The 25,219-nt window shown below is 45.4% G+C and overlaps 1 protein-coding gene across 3 annotated transcripts in view; it reads right to left on the bottom strand.

Annotated features, from left to right (window-relative positions):
* The window catches only part of MIF4GD (MIF4G domain containing), a 44,728-nt gene that overhangs the window by 573 nt on the left and 18,936 nt on the right, over positions 1 to 25,219 (bottom strand). For all 3 annotated transcript variants that reach the window (XM_085617033.1, XM_085617032.1, XM_085617034.1), the window contains exons 3-5: positions 19,551 to 19,660; positions 962 to 1,117; positions 528 to 620 (exon numbers count right to left, since the gene is read on the bottom strand). In XM_085617033.1, coding sequence (XP_085473159.1) covers positions 528 to 620; positions 962 to 1,117; positions 19,551 to 19,660 — 359 coding nt within the window. The remainder of the gene's footprint in view (positions 1 to 527; positions 621 to 961; positions 1,118 to 19,550; positions 19,661 to 25,219) is intronic.

Here is a 25,219-nt window from a genome sequence, read left to right as displayed (position 1 = left end):
GTCATGCAAAGTGCCAGCATAAGTCTGTCCGGATTTAAGGAGATTATGAATTCCTGCACTTGTTGAGGTAATACAACAATATAATTAGAGGCATAAATATGGTAAAATACGGGTGCCCATAACTGGTCCTGAGGTTTGCCTTGTGCAGGATTTCTAGGCTGGTTACTGGTGGCAAATGGAATTCTTCTTATTTCAGCTGAATGTGAACTCAGGAACCAGTATTTATCCGTACTGGAACACTCATCATTTAACACATGGGAGTTGTAGAAAAACAAGTACTTGAGAATCATGTTAATTGTTGGGGGATTTCTGTTCAAGATAGGGAGCATCCCGGCTATGTGGCTTTAGGTAATGAGCTAAATGATAAGGTAGTGAAAATGCTTTGTGGTGATCAAGTTGAGAAAGGACAAGAATCTTCTTGAGCATGGATTACCACTTATTTTATGAAGATTGTACTTTGAGATCAGAGAAATACCAACAGCTATGGAACAGTTTAAACTCTCCCAGACCCCAGTGTTTACACTCACTTCCTCTTCTTTCTGCAAGCTGTCAGGCTGAGCCAGTCGGAAGAGGCAGTCATACACTGGGTTCACCAGCGCCAGCATTGGCATATTATTAACCTGCAAATGATTGGAAAAAGCACTTGTTAACATTTTCCTTCTTGTGAAAGTTCCCTGCACCTAAAGCCCTTGAATAGAAACCCAGGATGTTTCCAATAGTGTCTGTCTTCACACGTCTGCACCCAATTGCAATACATATTCTCATGTAGACTTAATATATGAAAATGTGACTCCCTAAAAATTCTCAGTAAAGTGTCTGCAACACCTGTGGATAGTCTGTGTCTATATTGGTGTACATAAACTACTGAAATTCACCCATGTAGCTAAAGCTCAGATTGTAAAAGCTGATGCCCCTTGTGGTTACCAAAGGAAAGGATTACTGAGGAAAGTTGAATATTCACCCTTAAATAATCAAAAATGTTGCAGATGAAAGACACATAGCAGATCCACTCTTGCACAGATCTGGAGCGTAGCTCTTCACGGTCCTTGTACTCCTGCTGTAGGCGGTTCAGAAGCCCTCTGCGAAAGACATTCTGTCCTGATTGCTTAGTCTCAGCCTGCAAGTAGAATCAAGAAAAAAGATAAATGTAGCATAATACCAGGCCTCCAGTGTCTTTAACAACTACATCACTGGATTAGCAAATTTAGCCTGACTTTCAATTTAAAATGTATGTGTCCTACCAGAGTTGTACCCACTTTAAGAGTTCTAATTGTTTTGACTAAATGTTTATCTGATGCATAGTTTAAGACACTCATGCATAGTTTGAACATCTCAGAGAAAATTAAAGGCAAACCAGAAATAACACTGGAGCACCAACACTAGCTCTAACTGTATTTACCAAACAAGCATCAGCATGTGCTGGACAGACCACAACAGCAGCTGTGTTGTAGTTAAGGTTGGTGCCACACAGATTGAGTTAGGGCACATAGCCTGTAAGGATCTGACGGAGACAAGATGACCTTTCAACTAAATGTTGGGACAGGACGTGTTTGGTATGGTTCTGGAAAGCTTGCTTCCTTGTCCTACTTTGATCGTCTGGAAAGCTGCTGTAGGTTTTCCTAATCTCTACTTAAGGGAATAGGACACATACGCATGTCCACTGAGGATCTCCCTGTTTACATAGATTGAGGCTTGGCGGTCGAGGGGCTTGCATAGTGCACCCCTCTTTTACGGAGAGTGGCTACTGTCCTATCTACCTAGGCTGTGGTAGACTTACGGTGGTGCAGCATTAATCTGTAGTGATGAGGTATCTGTACTGTTAGAAATGGGATCTCTGGTTGGTTAAGGCTTGCGCCAAAGCCAGGCAGAGACCACCACTCTAGTCAGGGCAAGGGAGTTACACGCCAAAGATAACCCCTGATCACCCCCTTGGTAGCTTGGCACGAGCAGTCAGGCTTATCCCGGAGGCAATGTGTAAAGCATTTGCGCAACACCCACAGCAACAACATACCAGGCACACCACAAAAGGAACTCCACACAAGGTTATATCAAAAATAGCCTTTGTATTATCATAAAACACATTAGAATAGTAATCACATAATATACACTGTGCCAACTGGCACTGGGCAATATTTACAGGGTATTATATACACATGACAGGGCCAATGGGGCCACTGTCAGAACCATCACTTAGTAAAGATAGTAAATGTAGAACATGTAGTAAACGTAGAACACAACAAGTAGGAAATAATCTCACTAGCATAAACCACAGTAGGCAAATAACCTAATACCTAATCCATAGTAGAGAATAACTCAAACATAACACAGTATGCAAAACCCCATAATCATAAAACCACATTTAGAGGCATAAAACAGGGTGCGTAAATTATAGCATATATATCACATTTCCTAGCACCACATAAATCACATTAGGGCCTGGTGCCCGACAAACCTAACTGGCCAACTGGCCTTCTCAAAGGGGCTCAAAGGCCCTGTGTCCACAAGTCAGGGCGGCTGCCAGTGCAGCAGAATCCAAAAGCGTGTCATTTCGCTGGGGCAGGAGTACATCTCCCTCCTCTCTCTCACAATGCCCCCAAAAAACTGTGGCCTAAACGTAGCAGCTGCCCACTACTTGCTGGGCAGCTGTGAAGCAACCAAGGCCGGGCACCCTTGTGCCTCTTCTGTCCCTCTAGGGACTCTGCCATCCAAAATGCAAAACCTTGCAGCTGCCCACGCTGGTGCGGTGCAGCTGGGATCAAACAAATCGTCCCTGGCACAACTGCGCCCTCGGGGCCTCACTGGGGCTTTTAAAATACACTTGACCCCATCGTTGCAGTTGCCCACTGTCAGGCTGGGCACCTGTGAAAAGAAATGGCCAACACAGGAAAGCACGGGCACCACTGGCCCTCGGGACCCCCACTGGGGCTCTTTAAGCAAATTTGCAAACAACGTTGGAGCGGACCACAACGGCGGGTCCGCTCATGGAAAATACAGCGGGTCCGCTCATGGAAAATAGTTGCCGGCCATGTATCCCGCCCAGCCCTCACTCACTCACGGGGGCTGACAGGGAACTCCTCTGGTCACTGGCCATCGTCCGCTGGCCTGCCTCCCCTTCTGGCAGGTGGGGGCAGGCTGGACAGCAGCAGATGGAGCCTGTGAGACCCTGTAGCCTCCCACTCCTCTGTGGGCTCCGGTCTCTCTTCTCTTGCCGGCTCTTCTCTGGGCATCCTCGTTGGTGGGTGATCCACTTCTCCTCAGGTCGGAGAAAGCTTGGTAGCGTCTCTCTGCCATACATGGGGCTCCCCTCACGGCCGCGGGAGCCCCGCCTCCAGCCAGCTGCTTTCGGGTCTGGTTGCGCTGCGATTGGCAGCCGCGGCCACTTCCTTCAGTGGTCCCACAAGTCAAACAAGGCCGCCTGGCTTCCAGGTCGGGCCAGGGGCCGCTTCTCATCTTTACAGTAAGGCGTGGTGGGCACCCGCCATGACCCTCAAACACGGGTTGGGCACCCGCTCACCAATTAAATCATAAACGCAGGGTGGGCACCCGCAAAAGGCCAACAAGCGGGGTGGGCACCCACGAGACCCATGCACAAAGCGGGGTAGGCTCCCGCTCGCTCTCAGCAACTCAGGGGGGAATCCCTACGTTGGGGATTCCCTCAGAAGGCATGTGCAGCTCGGTGCTGCGGAGTTCCAGCGCTCTTCTGGGAGAACAAAAATATCAGTGCTCGGTAAAATAAGGGGAGCGCTCTAATCCAAGTCCAGGGCCAAAACAAAGTGCTCTTCCCTAGAATAAAAGCAAGTATTAGGGGGCAAAGGCTGGGCCCAGGCAGGCCAGCACTCAGGGCCCTCCAGCAGGGAGGCAGTCCCCTGTGGCAGTTCCTCCTAGGCCCGGCAACAGCAGCCCCCCCTCAAGTCAGAAGAACCACCAAACATGTGGTCACAGCCCCTATATTTATACTAGCATTTCCCTTTGTGTCACAGCATAGGGCTTGGGGATACCAGTCAGAACTGGTTTAGGGGGGATTTGGAGCACTTTGTGTGCCAAGCTCCTCTTCCCCTTTGTCAGGTGTGGGCTCGCCATCAGACACACCACAGGGCGGCGGAGCCAGCATAGACTAGGGCAGGCACTATCCTATTCAGAGTCAGGGGATTTCTCCTCCCACTACTCCTACTCCAGGTGTCCCATTCAGCCTAGCTCTGACTCACCCTGCCCCTCCTGGAGCCACCCACACCTCTCAGCTCCTGTCACTCACAAGCCAGACATGCAATTCACATCAGGCAGGCAGACACATAGCACACAGAAATGCCAACTTCTAAAAGTGGCATTTCTAAAATAACCACAATAAATCCGCGCACACCATTGCGCAGCATTTATTCACACTATTTCGTACATACCAGACTTGACCACACTGCTCCTCTCATAACAGGAATTACCACTGACACACTGATCAGGGAATCCCCAATGCATTCCTATGGGAGGGCAGGCCAACCTTACAAATGTAACACAGAGTGCGCACGCACTGCACACTGGGCAACAGTGCTAAAGTGCCCAGAGGCCTAAAACCACCAATACCATGTCAGAGAAAAGGCAAAATGTTATGGGGTGAACCTGCCAAAAACAGCCGAGTCCAACATGTACCTTATAGGAAGACCTGTATACTAGTTTCCTCCTGGTAAAGTTTGTGCAGTCTCACTTACTTGGGTTCTTTTTTGCCTTTAGGTGTCACCAAGAGGGACACAGAGTAGTACCCCGTGAATGATGCAGAGACAGCATAACCCATGATAAAAAATGTGCCTCAGTGGGGGCATACAAAGAGAGGCTCAAATAAGTTACATTTAGTCACTGGGGATATCTGAGCAATAGACCCAGGGGCCTTTTCAGCATATTCATCCGAACTCTACAAGGTTGATGAGTGTGGCAGGTGTCAATGGGAGGAAGGTTCCTTCCATGAGAGTCACTGGTCCCCACAGGACTATGGTTAAGTTGAAGTATCTCAAACCTGAGAAGCTCATCCCTGGTTCTTGGGTTATTGTCTGACAGCTAGCAGCGATGACATGGAGTTCCCTCTTGACAGAGTGGAATAGTAAGAAGGCCTTGGTCAACACGGGTGTTCAAGAGAAGCGGAGTGCTGTCTCTAAAACGATAGTGTTGAACCTAGGCTAATACCACTGCCTGATGCTTACATTTCTTGGATTTCATCAGCTGTGCTCACTAGGCACACAGACTATAAACCGGCTTCTTAGTGAGATTGGCAGCACTCCAGAGAAAGAGAAATCACGAAGGAGTAGGCCAGAACCAATGGCTGCCTCTGAGCAAGCACCTGTGCCTTCTGTTCCGGTTGTACAGGAGGATGAGAAACCAGAGACAGATATGGTATTTGAATGGGAAAATCTGCCAGGAGCGTCTCTTGAAGATTGCAAGGCACAGGATATGTTTTTTGTACTTGTGGTAGGTTTCCCGGGAACAGGCGTCAAGTTTAACAACCAACAATCTTTTACGATTCCTATCAAAGAGGTTACAGCGTCCTATTTTGGCATGATCAAAATACTAAAGAAAATCTGCTTTCTGTCGTTAGCAACCAGGAAAAATGGTTATCCATGCCCTGGTGACAGCCACATTGGATTATTTCAATGTGCTTTATCCTGGTTTACCTGCCTGTCTGTTATGAAAACTACAGATAGTTCAGAATGCGGTGGCTAGACTCAATACTTTGCCAAAACATGAGTCAGGTTTTACAAAGTTGAAGGGTCTTTATTGGCTTCTGATCAATAATGGTATCCAATTCAAAACTTCAACTCTGATTCAAAGAGCGGTACATAACTCTGGCCACTCAAGTCCACAGAAACATCTTAATATCTGATCACCATCGAGGTCTCTAAGATTCTCCAATATCCACCACCTTCTCCTTGCCAGATTTGAGCTGTCTCCGAGAAAAGGTCGTCCAATCATGGTGCTGGGCGCGAAGCTGTGGAATCAACTTCCCCAAGATGCAAGAGTCACGTCAAACTTCGAAAAAGAGCTAAAAACGTGTTTTTTCCATGCCTCGCTTTCGCTGATTAGCAACAGACTGCACTGCCGACATTGTTCTAAGCATCTAGAAGTTCTTAACTGAGCATTAGTTGTGCTTTATAAAAAAAAAAAAAAAATTCAATTATTCAGACAGATGCTTCTGATAAGGGATCTGGGGTGGTTCTTGCCCAGCTCAGTGAGAACGGAAGGGAGCATCCGGTGACTTCTATCAACTGCATACTTCTCCCCTGTAAGCAGAACTGCTCTGCTGTTGAAAAAGAATGCTTTGCTATAGTGTGGGACCTTCAAAGTTTCAGGCCTTACTCGTTTGGGGGCAAAGTTTGTAGCACAGACTGATTAAAAAAGGCTCCGGTGGCAGATGGCAATGAAGGGGAGAACCCAAAGTAGCTCCATACCTCTGCAGTGACTAGTTTTCACTGTGGAGCATATGGCAAGATTACAGCACGGGAATGCAGACAGCCTTTCCTGCTTATCTACCCTATTAGTTGATCAGTCTTTGACAGGGGAGTAAGAATCAGCCATTCTGCACTTTGAAGGGGGCATATGTGGGGACAGGAAGTATTCTTCATGACTCCAGAGAGTATGCTTCCCTGTCCTACGCTGATGATCTGGCAAGTCACTGGAAAGCTTCTGTAGGTGTTCTTGATCGTCATATTAGTGAATATGGAAATCACACTTGTTCACAGAGGATCTCCCTATTTCCATGGATGGAGACCCTAGAGTGTGGCTCTGAATTTGAGAGGGCATACAAAGTGCACCCCTCTTTTACAAAGAGCGGCTACTGCCCTCACTACTAAGGCTTTAGTAGATAGACAGTGGTGGTAACATTAATATAAACTCATGGGGTAACTGCACCTTTTAGGAGGGGCTGCCTACCAGCTCCCTTCTTTTAAAGTCGGTTCAGTAGCACTTACCTGTGTTCGTTTTTGCCTTTGTGATACCAGAGATGTGTGTTTTGAAAGCTACTTGGTTCACTGGGTGATGATGAGCCTTTGGGTTTGGTGTGAGCCAAAGTTGTATCTATTCTGCTGGACATTCCAACTCCTGTGCCCCTCCCTATTCCTTATAGAAGGTTTGTGGTAGAAACTAACTCCTACCTGCATTTAACTCAGACTCCATCTGCTGGGACGACCTGCTTCCTTTCCAATGGGTGATGGCCAGGGCCTCCTGGTCTGGAGGTAATTAAAATTCCTTTCTGGGAGATGGGCAGGACAGTTACCAACAGACTTGGAAGGAGGGTGGCTGGCCCTCCTCGGGCAGTGGAAGTGCAGGTTTATTCCCCAGGATCGGAGGGGCACTCATGATTCAAAAGTAGCATCCTAGACCCTTCTGAGTGGATCAAAATTCGAAACGAAAATGCAGATGCCTTAAGCAGAGCATTTGTAGGAACACAAATTCAGAAGGAGTGTCAGAGCGTTTAGATTTCTTGGGGGAAGTACTGGTAAACTGATTGGCCACAGAGGAGAAAAAACACAGACCAAGTAAGAATTCAGAGTCAGCAGTGGTCCCGATTGCTTGGAACTGGGCAAGGAGTTAGTTATCCATATCTATCACAGCTGTCTGTAGTATCTCCCACCAAGTTACCTTGCAAACCAGAGAACTTATCCAACAGCAGAGGAAGAATCTTACATCACACCCAGACTTAAACTTGGTAGTGGTACTTCTATAGGCATGGAATCCAGTGAAAGAATGCATGCACATTTTGAAGGAGAACTTACCTCGTACCATTAGAAGATCGTGTTCGTTGTCTAGCATATGGTTATTGTGACAGGTGCTTAACCTGCCAAAATCTGTGCTCCACCACGTGTCCATTCATATTTACCTATCATTTCATTCCAGAAAGCTTTATTCGACAGTAAGTCTTAAAAGCACAGCAACACATTAGACACAGACAGAATAAATATCACAAGACAATCCACATTTTTTAAAAAAAACATTAAATCCAGTTAATTACTGTCGATAATAAGGTTAAAAAACATTATTATTATCTAAAAAAGGAAAGACTTAAATCATGAAGAACACTAACTAGCAGCAGGTTGGATGGAAGTACGGGTACGAATTATCCAGGTCCAACTTAGAAATTTAGCTACAGCCACAGCTATACAAGGTGAACAATCGGACCCCAGTATCCTTAGTGCTTCTATATGTCTTCGAGAGGCTAACTTAAGACAAATAGGTCTGAGCCATTTGCGACGTGGGGCAACATAAAGAGGACATACAAAAAATACATGTGCTACAGATTCAGGCATATCTAGGCAATTATGACATTTGTCATCCAATGATGAGGACCATTTATTTGTAAATGACTTGACCGAAAGAGTACCTACTCTAAATTGAAACTATAACTTCCGGTCTAGTGGCCTCTCAATGATGTCCCAATATGGTTCACATATTGGGCGTGATTTGTGATCTAAAAACCGACCAGTTAAATTCGTGGACATATTAGCTCTATGGGATTCTGCCTGGACCATTTCCCAATATTTTTCTTTCATATGTTTTTTTGTTGGGAAGATCGAGAGGTCCAGTTTATCCCATAAGATACTAAGGTGCAACTTTAATAAAAGGGACCTAAGTTCCTTGAGCCACTGGATTTTATGAAATTGGTCAGCCTGGATCACATCCTTCAGACCTTGTACAGAATGCGTTAATTCAGGAGTCGTCCAGATACGTCTCCATTACAACAGTGGTCGCAACCTAGCTAGATCAGCGATGCTTTTGCTAGCTAGATCCATCAGAAGCGGGACAGTTGGGGTACTTTGGGGCACACCAACCAAATTACGTAAAAATATATTCTCTGCTTTAACTAAGCGATTCAAGTTGGTAAAACCGCAAAGTTCAGATCCGTAGAGGGCTGTATTAACTACTTTCATGTTATACACCTCGAGGGCAGGAGTAATTGGCCTTGTTAAAGAGGACCTATATTTAGAGGATATGGCACCTGCAAGCTGGTGGAATTTTAATATAGCCATATCCATGTGACAGTTCCACCCCATGTTAGTCTGTAACCGAATTATAAGATAGGCAAAGGAGTCAACCTGTTCAAGAGGCGTACCATCGAGAAAAATTTTACCCTTAAAGGAATTGGACTGATTCAGAGACATGAACCTTGTCTTTAAGGTGTTAATCTCAAGTCCGCGTTGTTGGCAGAACTCTCCGAATGCATTGACGGCCTTCTGCAGGCCACTCGGGGTCCGTGAAATAATTAGGGTATCGTCCGCGAACATGAGAACTGGTACGCGTGCTCCAGCCAATATGGGAGCATCAGTGGGAGAGCTACTAAGATGTTCAACTATTCCATTTATATATAAGGAAAATAGAGTGGGAGCCAGGACATACCCCTGCCGAACACCACGCTCGACAGGGAATGAGTCCGTGACCTCACCCTGAGCCCCCCCATCTGATTCTGGCGTAATTGTTCTCATGCAGGCGGACGAGAAGAGTCAAAAGATCAGGCGGCATCCCCTGTTCGGCAAGAACAGACCAAAGTTTGCTACGGGGGACTAGATCGAAGGCCGATTTTAAATCTACAAACACTGCATAAAGTGACCCCTTAGTTAACAGCACATTTCTCCAATAAAGTATGATGAAAAAAAGGACTTGGTCGATCGAACTAGTACGTGGGCGAAATCCAGCTTGATATGGGGATAAGATGTTTTGGTCCTCAATCCATGTTTGTACTTTACTCTGGACTAGACGACCAACCAATTTTTGTGCTGAATCTATGAGGCTAATGGGCCTATAATTATTTGGAAGTGATTTATCCCCCTTTTTGAAAACTGGGATGATCTCGGCTCCCTTCCATGAAGATGGAATAGGAGCTCCTCTGGCCACTGAATTAGCCAGTAATGCAAAATACTGGCACCAAGAAGGTCTATCGCTTAGGAAGATGTCAGCTGGAATACCATCCATGCCTGGCGCTCTACCTCTGGTAACACAGTCTAATGCTATGCTTACATCTTCAGCTGTAAACAGGTTATTTTGAAAAAGGATAGTGGGTGGAGGGCTACTAACCGGTAACACCTGGTTAGAAGCGTATTGAGGTTTAAAAAATTCTAGCCATTGTAACTGGGGAACATTATTTTGTGGGTGATCCCCTTGCCCACCCCTATCCCATTTTATAATATTCCAAAATTGTTTGGAATCTTTGGAAGCACAAGCCGATTTCAAATCCCGCCATCTGTCCTCATCCCACTGCCTTTTTGCCGCCTTTTGAACTGATCTATAAAAATCCCTTGCCTCACGTACTCTCATGGGATTCTTAGCCTTTATTTCTTTACTCAGTATTAACCTCGCAGCTTTACAAGATTTATTATACCACTTAAGTGTGGTCATTTTTGGATTTCTGTTTCCCCTGGGTGCTGCCTTCAGAAAAAAAGCCTTAAGTCTAGAAAAAAGGTTATCATGGGCCTCTAACATAATACAGGGGAAATCCTGACTATCAATTTGAGTATTTAGTTTTACTAGTTCCTTTATGACTTAATTTTTGAGTGCAACCAGCTGGGCAGGATTCTCCACTATTTTGTCCCATTTAACATGGCGCATGTTATTAGAAACTACAATGTCCAAGGTGGTTATTACACCACCTATGGGCTCTTCTTTATCCCCCTGTTGCACATGAAATAACGAACAAAGAGGGTTATGGTCGCTTTCTATCCGAGGTTTAATGACCATATCAACCAACCTGTGCCAGAATCTAATATCCACTAGAAGATAGTCGATCCGGCTGCTATTCCTCCCATTATCGAAAGTACTCGCTCCCTGTTGATTTGAGGGGGTTCTCCCATTTGCTGCTCTTAATCCTCTTTCTAAGCACATAGCTTTAAGCTGGATTGCTGCAGCTGACCATCTTTTAATAGCAGGGAGACCAAGCTTGGGAATACCCCATCTATTATCCTGATCGGCAGATATGTCCTGATCTTCTTGGCCGAGGGGTTCATAAGTGGTGTTAAAATCACCCCCCACTATTGAAACAAACTGCACTGGGAGATCCTCTAGTTGGATGTCAAGAGCAGTAATGACCTCTGAAATACGCCCCCCTGGTTGTCCTCTGGCATAGACCTTAAAAATAGCCAGTTTGTTGCCATCAGGCCATTCAAGTCTAACTGCCAGAATATCTTTGGATAGAACTCTGACCTGATGTACCTTGCATCTGAAGGTCTGGCGAATCCAAATCACCAGGCCTCCTGCTGGCCGACCTTTTAAGCTTTTAACAGCGGGGATAAAAAAATTAAGATATCCTACTCAAAAAACCGCGCCTACGGACCATGATTCCTGGAAGAGATTAATATCGTACTGGTCAATGAATTTACATCATTCCGAAGATGGAACCTTATTACCAATTCCCGCAAGGTTCCATGAAATAAGAGATAAGCCTTCCTTTTTAGGTTGGGGGATGGTCAATTTTATAAGATTTTTTGATCCTCCTAAGATCGCATCTCGACTCTCTATGCAATACTCTACTTTAGATTTGTCTAGAGGGTGAAGATTTAGCATAGTACCCAGAGTTCCAACGTGTCCTTCTACACCCCTTGGGTTCGGGCACCCCACTGCTATAAGTTGGTTATTTTGGGAAGTCTCTATGTACCTTGTTGGTTCCACTGAAGTACATGTGGGTAATGTTGATCCTAGATAGTCCTTCACATTAACCTGTTCCGGATGACTATTCATTTGTACTTTCCTATGTGGATTACTCAAGACAGTATAACCTAAACTCAGCAGTCAATCGCAATCCTCCATGTCTGTCAGTACCCCATATCTGTTCCTCAGGTTGGTTCCATCAAAAAAGAATGGTAAGCCCCTTCTCATTTGCGGGTGTGTGTGAGTGGGCTTTAAACTAGTCCTAGAGTTAATCCCTTTACACCACAAATGATCATAGAAGAATTCTAGGGTTAATGGGATTATAGCGGAACCCCCAAATTGAGGGGGGAATAAGTTTGCTAGTACAGTCAGCAACGCTTGGGGATTTGAGAAATGTATAACTATACAATCACCTCCAAATCTTTTCTTGCTATTTCCCAGCCAGTGTACCCTTCTGGCCATTATAATATCCTTGGCTAGTTGTCGTTTATCCCTATCGGAAATCTTCATATTATTGGATAACCAATGGAGGGCTTTAACAATTAAATTATCTGCGGGTTCTTCTTTACCAGGACATAGACAGGGTACATTAGCTAAAACAAGTACTAGGGGCAAGGCCTCAGGTATAAGCTGGAATGCCACTCTATCTGTAGGGATCTTATGGTAGCCACACAGGGGATTAGGACTAATAGTAGAACTTGGAAGAGTAACCCCCTTTCCCGGTTTTACTAGGACCCTGGTGTTCGTAGGACCATTGGAGACCAGAGTTTGCTCATCCAGGCTAGGGTCTACATCCTCGATTAGGGTGTTAGCCTGACTCTGGGGTTGAGACAGATGTATAGCCGGATCCCTTAGGGTAACTGACTGGCACACTGGCTCCAGAAGGAGTAAGTCGCATCGATCAGAGGGGGGGGTAGATGGATAGTTCACCCTACAACATCTTTCCATGCCAATCACCTTTTCCTCTATAGAGGGATAGCCTAGCTAAAATAGGATCCAAGATATAATCTAGTTTTCCTTTAAATGTTGCCCAGAGAGAGTCCATTTGTTCCTCGAGTGCAGGTTTAGGGGAATTTGGTTAATCGACAAGCTCCCTGATAAATAAAACGAATCGACAAGCTCCCTGATAAATAAAACTAATCACTGGTTATTGAATAACGTTAGGGGAGTTAATACAAGGAACACTCATATTCTTATGGCTAGAAGGGTAGCTTGGGTAGGTCCATCAGAGAAAAAATTTCCTGGAGATTGCGTTGTTGTCAACTTCAGAGACCCGCAAATGGTAAAAGAACTACTGGCTTTTAGTTGCGGGTTCTTTGATGGTGGGTCGACAATTAAAATGCTCCCACTTAATTTTTTCTATAGGGACTACCAAGCTGAGCAAAGACAAATGAACTGGAGAAGAAGGGAAAAGCTCACCACAAGAAATAATAGCCCGTGGTCTGGCCCCAATCGGTTCACCCCTTTATGTGAGAGAGCAGTGATGGATGAATTGGACTGACTGGCCCATGAAGAGCTTTTAGAGCCCCTTTCTCCCATAGTCAATTTAGAGTGCAGGGAATGTTTGGATAGTACGGGAAACACTCTAGAACCATCCCTCAGGCGAATTGAAACCTCACCAACTCCTTTAGTTACCAGTGTGGTTATGGGAGAGACTTGTTTTGCAGGGCCCCTCGACCTAAATCAGCCCACCCTAGTAAGGAGGCCAACAAATCACGAGGAGGAGGAGCTTAGGGTGGTTTCTTGGAACATCGCAGGATTATCTTCCAAGTTAAAAAATAAGGAGTGGTTGGATTTCAGCCAGAAATTCCATATCATCTGTTTGCAAGAGACATGGGAGACAGATAGTAGTACCGTACATCTAGAGGGATACAAAATGTTTTTCGTACCAGCCCGGAAATCTAATATGGGAAGAGCGAAAGGTGGACTAATGATTTATGTGTCTCTCAAACTACAAGGATCCTGGGAGGTCATGGGCTGGAGTTCGGATCATCTACAGGGTATTTCTTACCGCAGGAAGGGCTTGGGTTTTGTCATATTAAATTTTTATAACGCAGTCCAGTCAACGCATAGGTTGAATGAGCTCGAGGATAGATTATCAGATTTACACGCTGGAGGAAATAACCCCCCAACCCTGATTCTGGCGGGCGACTTTAATTGTCACCAATGCCCACACTTAAAATGGGAAGGGGATAAATGGGATTGTTGCCCCTCTACCAAGGACTGGCACCTAGAACATACCTAGAACATACACTAGAAGGTAGCAAACTTGGTAACATCCTGGGCTCATATGATCTGATCCCTACGATGGAGTTAATTAAGCCTACTCACTTTAATGTGATTAATCCAACGTTTAAAGGCAGAGGGAGGGACACCATCATAGATTTTATTTTTATTTCAAATGATCTTAAACACAGGATTGTAGATTTTAGTATACAGATTAGTATTTTTAGTGACCATAACCCCCTGGTGCTGTTATTAAGGGTTGAGGATGGACCCGCTAAGGCAAAGGCCAGTATGACGAGGGGCAAACTAGAAGCAATCGATCAAGGCAGGCGCATACGTTGGTCGAATATAGATGGGGAAGTATTTTACAAAAATCTTATTGCAACCCCCGATAGTGGGATTTGGATGTGTCTAGACCCGGATGTGAAAGGCAAAAAATTGATAAACGCCTTCATATATATGGCAAAGGAAATCGATAAGTTACTCAGGGCTAAAGCACCATCGACGGCCAACAGTCAACCGAAATGGTTTGACAACGCTTGCTCTAGTGCCCAAAAAGAATTAAAACGGGCACTTAAAAAAGTACCGAAAGATAAGAGCAGGATCTCGGAATGTAGGGCCCATTATAAGCTGGCCATAAAAAGGAGGAAACAAACTATCCAATCTGAGGCTTGGGGGAATCTGAAGGAGGCAGCGGAGCTGAGAGACATGTCTAAATTCTGGAAGGTGATAAATGACCCAATTTTTCAGACATCAAATAGTGAGAAGATGGTCTGTAATATCCTCCCAGATGAATGGGTCTCTCATTTTAGCAAGCTATACAATCATGTCAGTGATCCGACCCAATCAGCCACAGATGTGGGGACTCTGCCAAATTCATGGGTAGAGTTTACAGTGGAGGAAGTCAAAAATGGAATTTGTGCCCTGACAAGAAACAAGGCCCCGGGGCCTGATGGGATTCCTCCAGATCTTTTTTTATCGCAGGTAGAGCTGTGGGCACCTATATTAGTAAGAATTTTTAATACAGCCGTGGAAGAGGGACTGCCAAGGTCCTGGTCAACTGCCCATATCGTCCCCATTTTTAAAAAGGGAAATAAGAGTAACCCACAATGTTATAGACCGATCTCCTTAATTGATGTGTCTGCAAAAGTTTTAGGGAAGGTGATATTAAATCGTCTCATGGACTGGGCAGAGGAAAAAGATATTGTCACAGACACCCAGTATGGCTTCAGAATGGGCCGCTCAACTACTGACCAATGCCTCAATTTATATAATCTGGTCGCTAAATACACGGTGGCTGGCGAAGGTACAGTCTTTTTAGCTTTTATGGACTTAACAGCAGCCTTCGACCGGGTTAATCGAGGGAAATTATGGGAGATTCTAGAGTTGCTAGGGGTAGATTCGAGCTTGTTATTTATTTTAAAATCATTGCACTTTAGTACCACAGCTCAGGTCCGGTATAGTAACGAGGGGAACCTAACGGACCACTTTTCATGTACAGGGGGTGTGAGACAAGGCTGCATCTTGGCGCCTTTCTTGTTTACATTATACATAAACGGTTTGGATAAGGCCTTGTGCACACTGGGAGTGGACTGCCCGAGAGTCGCAAGTAGAAGTATCCCGGTCTTATTGTACGCAGATGATGCAGTACTCCTCTCACGTACAGGGAGGGGTCTGCAATCTCTTATTGATGGCTTCTGCGAGTTTATGGCAAACCTAGATCTATCCCCTAACCTCACAAAATCCTACATTATGGAAGTAGGAAAAAGACCAACCAAGAATTTTATTTGTAAAATTGGGGGACACAAACTAGAGAAGGTCGAGGTTTTCAATTATTTAGGGATTACCTTCGACAAACATCTTAATTTTAGAGCACTAGCGACTGATAAATGCAAACAGCACGCGAGCATCATGGGCTCTATCATGAATCGTGCCACGAGATTAGGTAGATGGTCAGTGCTGGAAATATTGAACTTATATAACTCAATTTGTTGTTCTAAAATTATGTATGGGAGTGAGGTCTGGGGATTCAGAAATGTGGACTCCATACAACTAGAGGAAAACAAGTTCCTTAGGAGGATCTTGCAGGTTCCCCAAAGTACACCGGCCCATATCATTCACGAGGAGCTAGGGATCCCGTATATCTCTGACAGATTAAGCTTTAGGCCGTTACTGTGCTGGATCAAAATTTGGACCAACCCCGAAGCAAGCCTAAGCAGAGAAATAATAACAGACTGCATTAACAGGGACAAAGGTCATAAAATTCCATGGCTTAAATATGTTCAGGATAAACTGGAGTGGCTGGGATGTGCAAAATACTTTAGGGAACCATCGACACTAACACCTCAGCTAAAGGGCATTTTAAAGGTAGAATACATGAGGCGGATAGCCTGTGCCAGGGAAGATAGCGAAATTCTGAAAGGGTCAGTGAGATCTCATATATTAACTAAATCTGTTGTAGGTCTCGAACCCTACCTGGCACTAATCTATAACAAAAATGATAGATTTTTAATGACCAGATTTAGACTGGATCTTTTACATCATATTTTAGCAGTTCCCGCGGGGTACACGAAAGAAATTGGTACAAAGGGTCCCTGTGGCTGCGATCTAGGATCTCCACAGGATACCTTACATTTTGTATTCTTTTGCCCTTTTTATGAATATCCACGGGCTCTATTTTTAAAAAGCGTCCTAAGGGCGAATAAATTTACCCAGGTTAGAGTGGCCCTTTTATACTTAAAACTGGCTGTGGAACCCTTCACACTGTTCTGTACTGTAACTTTTTTAAGACTAGCCGTGAAATTGAGGAAATCTAGAGGGGAGATGTAAGTGAATTTAATTGCCGGGCGCTGTAGGCATCCGGATTAAAAGGCCCCCCGTACGATAGTCTTACATTGTACACAGAACAGGAGAGGATTCATGGAGTTTACACAAAGGATGAACTGTAATGTTTACAGTACCTGGGATGCTATAAGATGTTTGTTTTAATTAGGCTACGGCTTATTTTTAACGTGATTGATCTTATATGAACTACGATCCTGTATTTTATTCACTGTTATAAGTTTGGTATTCCCTACCTGTACAGATGTCATCGCACTGCACTTTATAACTTTTAACATGAAATTTAGTTTAAATCCTGAGCCCAATGGATATCCTGGAATGGTCCATCAGATATGTTTTCTTTTTTAATATTTTAAGATGAATTGTTCAGATTACTATATGTGAAATGTGTAAAACATTGTTCTTTTATGGATGTTTTAATATCCGAATAAAGATACTTTTGATTGATTGACTGGCACACTGGCTCCAGAAGGAGTAAGTCGCATCGATCAGAGGGGGGGGTAGATGGATAGTTCACCCTACAACATCTTTCCATGCCAATCACCTTTTCCTCTATAGAGGGATAGCCTAGCTAAAATAGGATCCAAGATATAATCTAGTTTTCCTTTAAATGTTGCCCAGAGAGAGTCCATTTGTTCCTCGAGTGCAGGTTTAGGGGAATTTGGTTTGGTTGTTTTAGACCTGGTCTTTTGTACTCTTATCCCCTTCGGTTGATCAGCATTACTTGATGACACCAGCCCACCAGTCCTAGTACATCGTCTCTTCTTTTGTGCGGGAGGGGGAATAGTACTAGGTACAATATCATCAGTATAACCTGTTAAAGAGGATCTGTGGGACTGATCATGGTTACTCATAAGAATTATATCATGTTCTATCAAGTCACGGGGTAGACCTGGGGATGTTGGCTCCATCTCGGAAGCTATTCCTTCTGGCACTTCATGCACCATCGCAATAGTGGTACGCCCTGGATCCAATGAGAGCCTCCTTTCAGTTCTTTCGATTTCATCATTGAGCATGCTGGATACTTTCACCAGGTACGAGTCCAGAGTCCCTCCACCCCCTCCATCTCCTATCGCACCATTTATTTTCCTTTTCACCATTCTCCTTCTACAGGTATATATATAGCAATCAGTACCTTATTAGTGCCGTCCTTAGGAGGGAGCCCAGCCCAGCCTCCTTCAGCCCCAGACAGCCACAGACGGCCCGCCCCTTGCCCGGGCTTAGCCCGGCACCGCCTGCGCGCGTCCCGCGGGACGGGAGGCGTTCAGCTGTTTAATAGCGCCTCCGGGCGCAGGTTGCGTGTTCAGAGGTGCGCCGGTGTTGGCTGGGGCACCTGGGATATGTAGTGTAGCAGCCGTTGTCCTCACAGCGTTTAGCAAAGGACAGCTCTCCCCCAGCGCCGTTCCCCTCACGGCCAAGTTTGTCCGGTGACAAGAGGATTATGCCGCGCCCACAGCCCTCTCTCTACCTATCAGCAATAACCACTTTGAAATAATCTCCCTGCCAAAAAGATTTTTAAAGATTTGTGGTTCATGACTCCTTTAAATTCCCTAAGCTGGAAAGTGGCTTTTTTTTGTTCAAGTTGCCTCTGCCAATGGGGCCATCAATCTCCTAGCCTTTTCTTCAAATCCTTTCACACCAGTTGAGCACTTGATTAGTATGGTTTGAAAAGGGCGAAATTAAGACTGTCCCATAAACTGCTAGTTTCACATTTGCACTGCAATCTAGGCAAGCCAGTTAACCAAGTTATATATCTACGGATTGTCAAGTGTATGCAGTTGTGGTACCCGAAAAGGAAGCGAAATCGCCAGAGACTCACAAGAGCCCAGTTTGTTATGGTTCTGCACCATCAAGGATTATGGTTGCAAGCAGTACAATTGTCCTTTAGCGAGTCAACTCCAAGATGGGAAACAAATTTAAACGCTATTCAATACGTTCCTTTCTGAGGCCAACACCCATAGCCTAACAAAATAGTAAGAGCTTTTGATCAGAGTACCAGTGTGTTTTAACTCCGTCGGCTCACTCCTGGTGGATTTTTCGCTTGTGCTTTATCCCAGCTGCCAGGCTTTCCAGCTCTGCTCCAGAACTGGTCTTACTTTAGGCCCGACCACTTCAACGCTGTGCCAGGCCTTCGAGCTCTGCTCCGATCCTGGTCTTACCCAGATCTAAAGAGTTACAACCGATACAGACTTTGTAGATTTGGGAATGAGTCACCCTTCCCTCAGAGCTTCTGGAAAAAGCTGACAGATTGATTCACCCAGAGCCCACACGTTCAGCCTTTGACCCTCTACTAGTGCAAAATTCTTTGGCTGGTATATGCAGACCTGTGATTAGTTCATACATTCTGTTCTATTGTTTGGATTTGGCCGCAAGTACAGACGTATAAGTAGGCCAGGTGCCCCTAACAAACATGTTTGGTTAGGTAACATCCAGTTAACCCTCCTGGAGGTGGCTTAAAATAATACTTTGGGGGATTTTCTAAAGGTTTATAATCTGGGGGACATTCCCTTGTGATGAACAAAAGGTTTTAGGTGTAACCCATGTCCTACAGTAAGGAAGCCAGTGTTCTACATTGAGGAATCCTTCCAACATTCACAACCCTAGAGATTCCTAGCCCAGAGGAGTCACGGAATGACTTATTGAGTATAAAGTGCAGATTATTACCCCTTCTACAGGTATGCCAGAGCTTTACCTACGAGAACACACAACCCCATATCTGGCAAAAGAAAAAAAAAGTAAAATTGCAACAACAACAAAAAAAAAGCCAAAAGCTACATTCTCTTTAGAGGCCAACTAGACCTCTTAATACATTCTCTTCTAGGTGGGGGATTTTATGTGTTTCCCCTTCCACACATGTAATTCTGCTTTATACTCACCTGAATAATTGTGTAGCACATACGGCCAGATTCTTTACTGAAAAATGTATTTTTCAGTGACTGGTCCACTATAATGTTGGCTACTTTCTCTAGGTCCACGCTCCCTGGATCTGTTGAAAAAATTGCAATTTAGTGACTCATTCCTTTATATTAATTAGTTATGATAAAACATCTTCCACAGGGCTTCATTTTTACATGGCCATAGCAGTTCGAACTCTCCCCGTGCAGATTTTGCCAGCTATCAGTATTATGGTGAACTTTTTATCCATAAGTGTTATGAACGAAAGAGTGCTGGTGACATTGTTCACATGAAAAACAGTCAGATACTCTTGATTCAGGCAACTGGATTGGGTATTAAAGAGTGAAATAGTCTTTTGCATCTTGGTACGAGAGTTGCACCATTTAGCTCCCCATACCCCAAAGGTTTTGCCCTCCAAAAGGGAAAAAGTGTGGCCAATGTAACACTCTTGTTGCAGCATTCTAATGGAATAAACAGGAAGAATCATGTAACCCCAATTACTAATATAACAATAACTTTTTAGAAGCACTTCATACCAGACTTCTGTGGTTTCTAATGCTGGAAATAAGCAATATGGTTACCCAATTTCGGGACCTCAGCAGGATGGAAGGTAGTGCAGAAGGGATGCATGTGAATCAACAAATTCTGCAAGATTTAGAACTACTACTATAGTTAAGTACCCATTTTGTTATTGAACAAGAAGTGGATAGAGAGAAATATTCATAGATAACTGTTGGACCCTAGGGTCTTGAATTGGGGGACTGAAGAGCTTTAAATGTAGTGCGACTGAGTTGCTGAAAATGTTGAACTCTGTCACAACAGTAACAGTCTGCTAGTCACACTGACTTTCCCCTTAAGCCAATTTGAATATTATCACTGTAGGAGGCAGGCTTAGTATAGGGTACACACGTATTGAAGTGGAGCACCTAGCACTAATCCAGGCAACCCTTATGGTGATTTTAGTGATCTTACACAACCATAGAAACCCCTCCAAGTGGTATCTGTGGAGAGCAGCCTTCAGACTTAGTCCAGAAGGAGTGTTAAGCAGCTTGTTTTACCAGTACTGATCACATAGTGTAGGTCAAATGAAAAAGAACCACACAGTGTAGTTATAAAAATATGTATTTATTAAAACACTCACTAACACATTGCAATATCTCCTCCCCGGCTATATAATCACAGTACACACAATACTTCAGTAATAGAACACGTAAATAGCATAAATACACAGTGGTCTCCAGAGGGAGATCAAAGCATATACTAATAAAGTGGAATGCTAAAGTGGAATCCAGAAGTGGAATCGTGAAGTAGAGACTGGACTTAGATGAGCCAGAGACCCAAGGAACCACCCACGGTAAGTACCCAGGAACCCAGCGGAGGCCGTGTGCAGAGTGGAAACACAACTGTGTGCTCAATACAAGTCAATGGGGAAGTCACGGTTGCAGTTCTCAAGAAGAAGGACCCTTCCCAGAGGACACTGAAAAAACCCCATGGAAGATTGGAGAGTCGCCCCACCCGTGGATACCCCTAGAACAAGGATACCTACACCAGAGAAGCTGGGTGCATAGGTGTGAAGTGACATCGGAAACCGCCGTAGACCACAATGGAGGACTTCAGTAAAGATGCAGCTGGCGAAGAAGGTGAAAGAGTCCGGTGGAACCCAAGGGTGGATTCAGGAAGAGAGGTACGTGCAAGCAGAGGGGACAGAGTCCATGCCACTCAGGAGTGCCCAGGAGCCACGGAAGACAAATGCCCACTGATGTCGGAAGATGCAGGAGAGTTGCCAGTGACTGTTGCACTGCAGCTGTGTGGACCACGCAACGCTATGGAAGACCAGGAGCCGTTCACGAGCTGTCCCACATCGGATGTCAAGAGCCAGGGAGTCAGTGTCTGGCGGGAGCACCAACAAGCCCTGGCAGCGGCAACAAACATGGCAGATGAAAAAGGTGCAGTGTCAGGACCAGCAAGGTCCAAGGGACTCACCAACTGCAGGTAAGCCAGTGTAGGCTTCGAGCAACAATGGGAGTCCACTGGAGCCAAAGAAACCCCTCAAGAGGACCCACAGGCCAGAGGCACAGGAGTCGCAAGAGGACCTCAAGAAGCTCACCAAAGGATGAAGGCCCACGGTGCAGAGGATGCAGGGAGGACGGAGATCTTGGTAGCAAGAGATGCTGGAGGCTGGAGCTTCTTGGAGCGCAAAGATCTCTGGAGAAGAGAGTCAAAAATCCTTGGCAATGGAAACTCGATGCGGTGCACAAGGGTACTGCTCCAGCAGTTCCGACAAGGGATATTGGCTTCAAACTTACTGTGCAGGCCTCGAGGGAGTTGCAGAGCCACCACCTATGTTGCTGAACCTTTTGGAGTCCATGGGAGGTCGGGAACAGCAGACCTGTCAGCTTAATGCAGTGCCTGCAGATGCAGAGGAATGACTCCTTCACTCCAGGGGAGGTTCCTTCTGGTGTCTTGGATGCCCACAAGCCTGGAGAAGAACATGAATGGAGCATAGACAACGAAGAAGACTGGCAGGACGATGAGACCAGGAGCAGCAGAAGCCTTCCAGATGCAGTCTCGGTTCCCAAAGCGAAGTCCAAAGTGCACAGATGGTTGAAGATGAAGTGGTTTCGGATCTGAATCTTGTCCGAAGACGAATCTAGAGATCCACCCACACGTAAGCCCTTAAGGAAAGGTTTGGGACTATTCAGGGGTCCATCCCAGAGAAGTGGCTTGACAGTGGAGAGGATGCCCCCATGTCCTTTGTTCAGTTTCATGCCAGAGCCAACGGTTCCCTGAACTGGTTCCAACCGGAGTATGCAAGGAGGGCACCAAAATGTGCCCCTCAAAGCAGTCTAGTGCTGCAGGCAAACACCCCCACCAAAGTCCAATACACTAAAATCTGTCTGGGAGGTGGTCACACCTCCCTGTGACAGGAAACCTATTTCCCTACCTTCCCATGTTTGAGCTTGGCTCAGCAGCAGGAGGGCAGAATCGGGTCTCTGGTCGGCAGCAGCCATAGCTTGCGGTCAGACTCTGGAAGACTGGTACCAAGAGCACGGAGGGATTGCCGGAGGAGCCCCACAGTGCATGGAATCATACCTCCAACACAGTTTACAGGGTTGGAGTAGGATTCCAACATGTTTGATACCAAACATGCCAGGGTTTTTTTACAGTCAGTTTATAGTTAGCCATTGCATAATGACGCGCGGCCGCTATATGTATTGTAATGGCTGATGGACTTACAACGCCTGGAGAATGAACTTCGGGGCTTGTAGGGGTGTCATGCTTATGCAAGGGCACCCTCACACTTATAACAGAGCACCCTGACTTCAGGATTGAAAGGTCTACTTTAGGGGTGACTTATAGGTTAAGTGTAGTGACCTCAAATATAAGAAAACGTATATCTGTCGTAAATGGTGCTAGCACCAGCTCACACAGGCTGCAATGGCAGGCCTGTAGTCACAATTTGAGTGGTTTCCCATGGGTGGCATAATACATGCTTCAGCCCATGGGGGAAGCCTGGTGTACCTATGCCCTTAGTACCATAAACCAGGGACTTACAAGTGTACATCAGTAGCCAATCTGGGGGTTACCCAAGTGCTCACCATGGTCCAAGTTAGGGAGGAAGCACAGAGACTGGGGTCCTGATTAGCAGGATCCAGTCAGAAAACAGAATGACACCAGCAAAAAGTGGGGGTAACCAGGAAAGCAGATCCTACAATCAGAATACAAATACAAATAAAATAGACAGGATTGTTGAGGGTGCAATGCATGCTAAGGCTCTCATCTCCCAGCTAAGAAAGACAGCTACACCGTTTAAAACAAGCATTTGCAATGCAATAGGTCTTGCATTTGTGAGAGTTTGAGCTATTGGCATTATAAATGATAACACCTCATTTATGTGTTTACAAAATCTGCATGCAATGCGTAAACACCACTTGCAGGTTTTGTAAACACATTTACATTGCCAAAAGCTCAAAATCTCACAAATGTGAGACCTTAAGCAATAACGCCACCCGCACTTTAGCTTGTGATATTGAAAGTTAATAAAGCACGGGTGCCACAATTTCTTTAAAAATAAAGAAATAGAAAAAAACGTTTTTTCTATTCCTTTACTCTTGAAGCAATCGCGACACCCGCACTTTAGCTTAAGGTGGCTGCGCGCATTTTTTTAATTGATTTACTTTTGTTGCAATGACAGCACCTGCGCTTTAGCTTTAAATATCTTAAGATAAAGCACAGGTGCTGCGACTGCTTCAAAAGTAATCAAACAAGGAAAAACAAACTTTTTCCCCCTATTTGTTTACTTTTATGGTTTAAATGTATTTATTGTATTTTCAACATAAATATATGCATGTAACAACTCTCATACAAGGCTAGTATACGAGCCCCTGCCAGACAGGTCAACATCGTTTCTCATGGGAGTAGCAGGTACAGGTGCTGCTCATCACTTTGCTATGACCCCGCTTCTTGCATATATAACACAAAACCAAACATATCCCCCCAGACAATGAAAACCCTCACCCCCTCCCCTCAACCCCCGTGCTCCGCGTCGTTCCTAATCCCTCATTGAGCTGCTAGTGCCCTCCACTTTCCGAGGTCTCAGCAATACGTAGCAGTCTTAGATATCGGGGACAAGTGACTTCCCTGAATTCAGAGGCCAAAATCGATAGGAAGGGCCGCCATAACTCTCCAAATCTCTCCCCTTCCCCCGTCATGGTCAGTGCTAATTTTTCCATACCCAAGACATACCACAAACGATGCAACCACCCCGTAAAAGTCGGCCCCCGAGTAGTACACCAGTGACTAAGGATGTTTTGAATAGCGGACCCTAGTGCAATGGTCATCAGTCGACCCCCACGGGACCGCAGCGGGTACGTCAAAGGGTTGGGTAAGCCGAGAAGCACATATGCCGGGAAACGTGGCACCTCCGTCTCAAAATGCCTATCCATTTCCTCTAACACTTGCTTCCAGTAAGATCGGAGATGGGTACATTCCCACAAGACATGGGTGAGTCTGCCCACCACTCCACAACCCCTCCAGCACCGTGCCTCCCGGGCCCGATCCATCTCGTGCAAACGCTCTGGGGTGTAATACCAGTATGTCACAATCTTCGTGAGAGTCTCCGTGAGTCCCATGTGGTATGCGGAGTGCCTCGCCCTATAATATATGTCCTCCCATTCCTTATGGCTCAGCGTTCTTCCCAGCTCCCGTTCCCACCTATTCCTGCTAGAGTTATGTGAGTGTTTATATTTGATCTGCAATTGCTTATAAAGATCAGAAATGAGGAGTTTATCTGATGTGCGTGTAATGAGCCATCGCTCATAGAGGGAGAGACGCCTCTCCGCCCCAGAGCGAACCTGCGGCTGAAGCGCCCAATGTCGCACCTGCATATATCGCAGCCTCTCCGTCTCCTGCAGCCCAAAGTCCTCCCGCAGTTGAGCGAACGAGTGTACCCCCCCTTCTCCCCCATAAACATGGCAAAGGGACCAGCAGCCTGCCGCCTTCCACCCCGCAAAGACGGCCTCCTCCAGACCAGGGGCGAAGTCGGGATTGCCCGCTAGCGGGGTAAGCGGAGACGGAAAGGTGGTCAACTCATGCAAAAGATTGGTGGCATCCCAGACTTCAAGAGGGACCCGCGTGATATATGAAGCAT

The sequence above is a fragment of the Triturus cristatus genome, chromosome 7, assembly GCF_964204655.1.
Source record: "Triturus cristatus chromosome 7, aTriCri1.1, whole genome shotgun sequence".
Taxonomy (NCBI): domain Eukaryota; kingdom Metazoa; phylum Chordata; class Amphibia; order Caudata; family Salamandridae; genus Triturus; species Triturus cristatus.
Note: the sequence above shows the minus strand (reverse complement) of the source record. Positions and strands in the feature narration are given on the sequence as shown.